General features: G+C 40.0%; 1 protein-coding gene across 1 annotated transcript; it reads left to right on the plus strand.

The window, feature by feature from the left end:
* Window positions 1–2907: 2907 nt before the first annotated feature.
* On the plus strand, window positions 2908–7388 carry LOC310990523 (E3 ubiquitin-protein ligase TRIM39-like; the record flags this gene model as incomplete). Its single annotated transcript, XM_083977925.1, has 2 exons — window positions 2908–3982; window positions 6799–7388. The coding sequence occupies 2 exons, from the start codon at window positions 2908–2910 to the stop codon at window positions 7386–7388; spliced, it is 1665 nt and encodes a 554-aa protein (XP_083834051.1).
* Between the last annotated feature and the right edge of the window lie 229 nt (window positions 7389–7617).

A 7617-nucleotide genomic window follows, 5' to 3' on the forward strand; every position in this document is an offset into this window, starting at 1 on the left:
TTTTTTTTTTTTCGCATTGGATAATGCAGGCGCACGGATTATACGTCAGCCTGTATACGATTCACCAGCCACTGATATTGGATCCGTCATCCGTCATTCAAACGTCTGAGACACACACACACACAGAGCTCGGTCTCGCCCCAAGCTTTGAATATCCCGCCCGCTCGGTAACGACCAATCAAATTCGTTTTCCTTACTCGGGTAAACTCGTGTTGCAGCTCGTGACAACTCGGCGCGACAAACAGGACAAACAGCCATTTCTGTACACCTTTAAGATGGGCAATTAGTTGATCAGTTACAAATCTCTCAGCGATTCATAACACCACTGGGAGGATGTTGATAGGCCTGTAGTTGGAAACATCATTAGCATTTCCAGACTTAAAAATGGGTGTGACGATAGTAGGCTTCCAGGCGCTTAGGTACATAGCCTGTCTGAATCTATTAATGATCTATTAATAAGCCTATAATACATCCATGTGTCAAACACTCATGAACTGAGCAGTGTGTGAGTCCAACGTGGATTCTACATGTGAACAGCGACTTCTATTAATTATTAATCTGGTGATTATCACTGATGTTCCCTATAACAAATCAAGTAAAATCAGTTTATTAAAGGTCACTGAAACATTTGTAAATGGCCCAATGTGTCCCTGAATGTGGTTCTTAATTTCGTTTAGCCCTATAAATTTAATGTGTTATACAGACTGTAGAAAACACTCATAAAATAAATGTATTTTTCGTAATCATTTTATGTTTTAGCTTCAACGTTATATTCACAGAAAAAACTTTTTTTTTCTTTTCTTGATGAAAATGACATATATTTCAACACTCTCTTCATCACAAAGTCAAATAACTTCAATAACACAAGAAATATGTACACAATGTTTTTAACCAAAGTTGATGTTGTAATAATGATTAATTTGATTGATAATGCACTTTACATTCAAAAGCAAATCTCAAAGTACGACATAAAAATGAGTCAATGACTGTAAACATGTAAAAGCAACAAGAGATTAGCTGTGATACCACACATTCACAAGTTGCAATAACGTTCTAGAAGAAAAACAACAAACCAAGCAACACAGAACCTCAGGTATTAAACAGTGACAGGAACTTGACTCCTCCCACCTGTCAGGCGAATCTCCACCTTTGCTCCATATTCACCAGATAAACTCTGCTGTTTCACAATAAAAGCACAGACACACCTAGCTGCAGTGGGAGGAGCAGAAAACTGGAAACTCTGGAACCAGAGGAACGTTGAGCGTCAGCGTCCAGAAGTGAAAGTAAAGTGTGAGAGGAGGACGACTGAGCTGCAGCAGAGACGAGACAGAAAGTCAAAGTGAGTCCATCGGGTGTTTGTCAGCAACACAGCAGAGTCTCTACCAAACACTGGTGAGTACAGCTCATCATATTCACTGTGTGAGCAGCAGCTTTAACACTGAGCTTCATCTCTACTCACTCTCTTCATGTCACACTGACTCTAGTGAACTGGCTCACAACAGACCTGAGGCTGTTTGTCCACAGAGACACTATAGTCCACTTTAAACTGTCTCTGTGTCTCTGCTCAGGACTTTTACAACTCCTCACTCAGTCTCTGAGCTTCACTCTCTACTTCACCTCATTTCCTGCTTTCATGCTGTCAAGTTATCACTTCCTACTGCTGTTTTACTTCCTGCAGCTCTTTCACAATAAAAGCCTAATGCTTTTATTGTGAAGCAGCCAGAGGAAACACAGTGTCCTTGCCACTCAGCTCTGTCAGAGGTTTTCTCTTTCAGTGACGTCATGAAAACATTAAACACATGATTCAAAGTGACTATAACTAATATCATGTTAGAATAGTTGTCATATTTATTTATTCAATGATCTATTTATTTTATTTTCTGATTTATTTATTATACTAATTATCAGAATTTATTTCACTGGAAGCCTTCTGCTCTATTTTAAAAGACTGACAACAAGAATCCATTGAACAGTGCCTGTGTTCTTAAACTGTCATTATAACCATAACTCCGAGTTATGAATGTGGATGCAGCAGCTGCTCTGCTCTCACCCGCGAGGCTCCAGCAGCTCGGAGCCGAACAGGAAGCTCTCAGCCGACAGTCCCGCCTGGTCTTCATCTGGAGCAACACCGTGTCCTCCCCAAAGTCCTCCCGCGGTAAAATGTGATGGTCTCTGGGCCAAAGCAGACCGGCACCGACCCGTACCACAGAAGGACCTCGACCACCGGACCGCCGGTGTTCCCGACCTGCTGTGGCCGACAGACCCTCACGTTCCGCGGCGAGAGGCTGTGACACGGCACGGTGCGTCTGTGTTATTGTTGTTTAGTGGCGCCCCCCCCCCCCGCCCCCGATGGTGGTTTTGTGAATAGAACAACAATTGTTGTATATATTTATCTTACACGAGCCCTTTGATCCAGCAATGCAAGTGTCAGAAGAGCGACAGGCACAAACAGAGCACCTTTCATAAAAGACGCTCTATCTCCTTTTCTAGAAAAAAAGCAGGGATTTTGGTGAAACCCAGCCATGTTTAGCTTGAGTTTTCTCAGGAACGGAGGCACGTAGAAACAAACGGTTTGTGGCTATTTGAAGCAGAAAGTTTCACCTTTCAAATGAGCCATATGTGTTGTATGTGTTGGTGGCAATAATATAGAATATGCTGTGGCTCTACAAATATCGTCAAAAATGGTCTAAATGCCAGTACACTTGACTAAACCTTTGGAGAAGAGCACGGCACTCAATGAGTTAACAATGACACCAGAAGAACTGATGAAGAAGGATCCATGTTGAACTTTAGGGAAATAAACAGGTCAACAGGATGGCCCCCACCCCCAGGTAGAGAACCACAGTCTTAAAGACACAGAACATTATTTTACATGAATGTTTGTTTTCTCTCCCTCAGTGTGTAGACATGTCTGCTGCCAGCAACCTGAGGTCTGAAGATCAGTTCCTGTGCTCCATCTGTCTGGATGTCTTCACTGATCCAGTCACTACACCATGTGGACACAACTTCTGTCAGAGCTGCATCACTCAGCACTGGGACGTTAATGTACCATGTCAGTGTCCAATGTGTAAAGAGGTTTTCTACTCAAGACCTCAGTTGAAGATCAACACTCTGCTCTCTGAGGTTGTTGCTCAGTTCAGATGTGAAGCTCAACAGAAAACCAGCAGCAGCAGCTCAGAGCAACAAGTTTCCAAACCAGGAGAAGTTCCCTGTGACGTCTGCACTGGAACCAAACTGAAGGCCCTGAAGTCCTGCCTGGTGTGTCTGACCTCCTACTGTGAGACTCACCTGGAGCCTCATCTGACACTGTCAGGTCTGAGGAGACATCAGCTGATGGAGCCTGTGGAGAACCTGGAGGACAGGATGTGTAGGAAGCACGATAAACCTCTGGAGCTGTTCTGTCAGACCGACCAGACATGTGTCTGCGTGCTCTGCTCTGTTTTAGACCACAAGACTCATGAGTTTGTTCCTCTGAGAGAAGCATATGAAGGAAAGAAGGCAGAGCTGCAGAAGACAGAGGCTGAAACTCAGCAGATGATCCAGAAGAGACGACTGAAGATTGAGGAGATGAAACAGTCAGTGAAGATCAGTAAAGCTGCTGCAGACAGAGAGAAAGCAGAAGGTGTTGAGGTCTTCACTGCTCTGAAGGAGTCTGTTGACAGAGGCCTGAAGCAGCTCATCAAGGAGATCGAAGAGAAACAGAAAAGCTCAGAGAAACAGGCTGAAGACTTCATCACAGAGCTGGAACAGGAAATCTCTGAGCTGGAGAAGAGAAGCACTGAGGTGGAGCAGCTCTCACTCTCTGAAGACCACCTCCACCTCCTCCAAAGCTTCCCATCCCTGAAAGCTGCTCCACCCACCAAGGACTGGACACAGGTCAGAGTCCGTCCACCATATGAGGGGACTGTGGTGAGAGCTGTGTCTCAGCTGGAGGAGACGCTCCGTGGACAGATGGAGATGAAGAGGGTCCAGCAGTTTATTTGTTTGTTTATTTCACACCAGACCACAGCAACCAAACAGAACAAACTACAGACACCAACATACCAATACAACAACAGCACAGTTAGAAAACAACAGCACCTGGTGTGAAAAGGGGATGGACGAAGCATAGCTTTTAAATTTCCATCCCCCACATAAAGACACCATCGAGACATACATAACAAAAAAAACAAAACAAAAAAAACAAAAAAACACAAGCGAGCAAACAAACAAACAAAAAGCATTGAAGTAGGAGCATTGCGAGCTCCCTCAGCAGTCCTACATTTGTCCTATATTATTTATGTATTTATTTAATCAATTTAATTTAATTTAATTTAACCACCACCGTCTTCCCTACCGTACACATCAAACATCTGCTGTTTAAACTTTCTTTTAAACTCGCTCAGGCTTTTACTATTTCTAATGTTTTCAGCCAAACCATTCCACATAATTACTCCACAAACTGAGACACACATAGATTTAAGGGTTGTTCTTGTGAGCTGCTGTGCCAGTTTATGTTTCCCCCGAAGGTCATATCTCTTGGCACTTTCCCTTTCACAGAAGAGACCTTGTATAGTATCAGGTAATTGATTATGTTTGGCCATATAGGCAATTTGTACAGTTTTTAGTTTAATCAGGTCCAGGAATTTCAATACTGCTGCCCTCAAGAACAAGTCATTTGTATGATCATTGTACTTTACATTACAAACATTACGAATAGCTCTTTTCTGTAGAATAATCAATGGGTGCAAATTAGTGTTGTATGTATTGCCCCAGACCTCCACACAGTAGTTCAGATAAGGAAAAACAAAAGCATAATATAGTGAAAGTAAAGACTTATGATTTAGTATATACTTAACTCTGCGGATGACACCCACACTCCTTGCAACTTTAGAACAAACATGTTTTATCTGAGGTTTCCAGCACATTTTTTCATGAATGATCACTCCAAGAAATGTAGTTTCTTCTACTTTTTCAATTATTACATTATCAATTTTAATTTGAACTGGAACATCAGTGTTGTGTTTACCAAATAACATAATCTTTGTTTTTTTCAAATTTAGAAATAGTTTGTTCAAAGTGAACCAATTTTTCAGCTTGTTAATTTCATGTGTAGTCGTTTCCAGGAGTTGCTGTAAGTTTTCACCGGAGCAAATAATGTTGGTGTCATCAGCAAAGAGTATCCATTTCATCACATTCGATATCAAACAAATATCATTAATGTACAGTATAAATAGGATGGGGCCTAATACCGACCCTTGAGGAACACCACAAATGATATCTCTACAGGTTGAAACATGATTATCTATTTGGACAAATTGCTGTCTCTCATTCAGATAGCTTCTCAGCCATCCTAGAGTAATACCCCTTATACCATAACGCTCTAGCTTATTTAACAAAATTGTATGATCTATCGTATCAAATGCCTTTTTAAGATCGATAAAGATACCGACTACAAATTTCCTTTTATCAATACAGTTTGTTATTTCTTCAACCAAGTCTATCAACGCCAAAGCAGTTGATCTCTTTTTCCTAAATCCATATTGGCAGTCTGAAAATAAATTATGTTTCTCAATAAATACATTCAACCTATTAACAAAAAGCTTTTCTATAATTTTTGAAAACTGTGAAAGGAGTGAAATGGGCCTGTAGTTTGTAAAAAGATGTTTGTCACCTGTTTTAAATAATGGGATTACCTTAGCAGTTTTCATTTTACTTGGGAAAACTCCTGTTTGGAAGGACAAATTACAAATATATGTGAATGGTTTAATCATTCCAGCCATGACCTTTTTGATTATTGTCATATCAAAATCATTAAAATCTGTGGATGTCTTATTATGACAATTATTTAGTATGCCAATTATTTCATTTTCATCTGTTGGTTTGAGAAACATTGTATGTGGATTTCGCTCCACTAATTCCCCTGGTGACCCAGAATTTTCCATTCCACTCTCGATGATTTTTTTAGAGAGCTGGGGCCCAACATCCACAAAAAAATTGTTAAAACCTTCCACCACTTCCTCCATATTTGTAATTGATTTATTATTTTCCATAAAGTAATCTGGGTAAAAGTTCTCATTTTTCCTACTGATAATGTTGTTAAGTACTTTCCATATGTCCTTCAAATTATTTTTCTTACTTTCAATTAAATTTGCATAATAGTCCTTCCTGCAGAACCTCATAATAGTAGTCAACTTATTTTTATATTTTTTATATTTCAGTTCTGCCTCCTTGGTTCTACATTTAATGAATTGCCTATATAAATGATTTTTCTTTTTACAGGCATTTTTCAGTCCTTTTGTTAACCATGGGCTGTTTGTACTTTTATTTTTCAGATTGACCTTTTTAAGTGGACAATTCTTATCATACATTTGTGTAACTATTTCTAAAAAATGATCATAAGCTATATCTACATCGTTTTCTTTCAAAACTGGATCCCAGTTTTGAGCTAATAGGTCAGCTTTGAATGCATCAACTGATTCTTCTGTTCTTATTCGTTTATATTTGATATTTAATTTATCTTTCCATAATCTATAGTTACAATCATACACCATAAAAACTGGTAGATGGTCACTTGTATCATTATACAAAAGCCCACTGACTATATTATTATATGTAATGTTGGTGAAAATATTATCAATCAAGGTGGCACTTTGCAGGGTTATCCTACTAGGTCTTGTAATTGCTGGAAACAAACTCATAGAGAACATTGTGTCAATGAAATTCTCTGTTGGTTTGTGTTTCCTGGCATTTAAAAGATCTATATTATAATCCCCACATATAAGTAAATCTTTCTGGGTGCTTGAAGAAAGTTTGCAGTGGATGTGACTCTGGATCCTGATACAGCACATCCTAGACTCATCCTGTCTGGTGATGGAAAACAAGTTCATCATGGTGATGAAGAGAAGAAACTCCCAGACAACCCAGAGAGATTTACATGTTATACGGACATCTTTGGAAAACAGAGTTTCTCTTCAGGCAGATTTTACTTTGAGGTTCAGGTTAAAGGAAAAACTAAATGGGATGTGGGAGTGGCCAGAGAGTCGATCAACAGGAAGGGAAAAATCAAACTGAGACCTCAGAATGGTTACTGGACGATAGGTTTGAGAAATGGAAATGAGTACTCAGCTGGTGCTGGCCCCCCAGTCCGTCTCCATCTGAGGTGTGGTCTTGAGAAGGTGGGGGTGTTTGTGGACTATGAGGAGGGTCTGGTCTCCTTTTATGACGTAGATGCTGCAGCTCTCATCTACTCCTTCACTGGCTGCTGCTTCACTGACAAACTACACCCATACTTCGGTCCTTGTCTTAATGATGGAGGCAAAAACTCTGCCCCTCTGATCATCTGTCCTGTCAGTCAAACTGTTCAGATCAAAACAACCCGTTATTTGCAGGACTTGATGAATTTTTAATCAGGGAGCAAATGTAAATATTTTAGTTTTCTAAACCTTCATCAGATCATCATCACACAGGAAACTTACCTGTGTTATAACTGATGTGTAATCACTTGTTACTTTAGTCGATTTGATTAGATCAGTGGAAACAGGTAAAATGGTTTACCACTGAAATGTATCTGTAAATTAACTGAGTCTGGTTTAGGGAGTTAGAAGCAGATTCAGGTGTTTATTAATGTAACTGTTG

The sequence above is a fragment of the Trachurus trachurus genome (genome assembly GCF_905171665.1).
Source record: "Trachurus trachurus genome assembly, chromosome: 1".
Classification (NCBI taxonomy): Eukaryota; Metazoa; Chordata; class Actinopteri; order Carangiformes; family Carangidae; genus Trachurus; species Trachurus trachurus.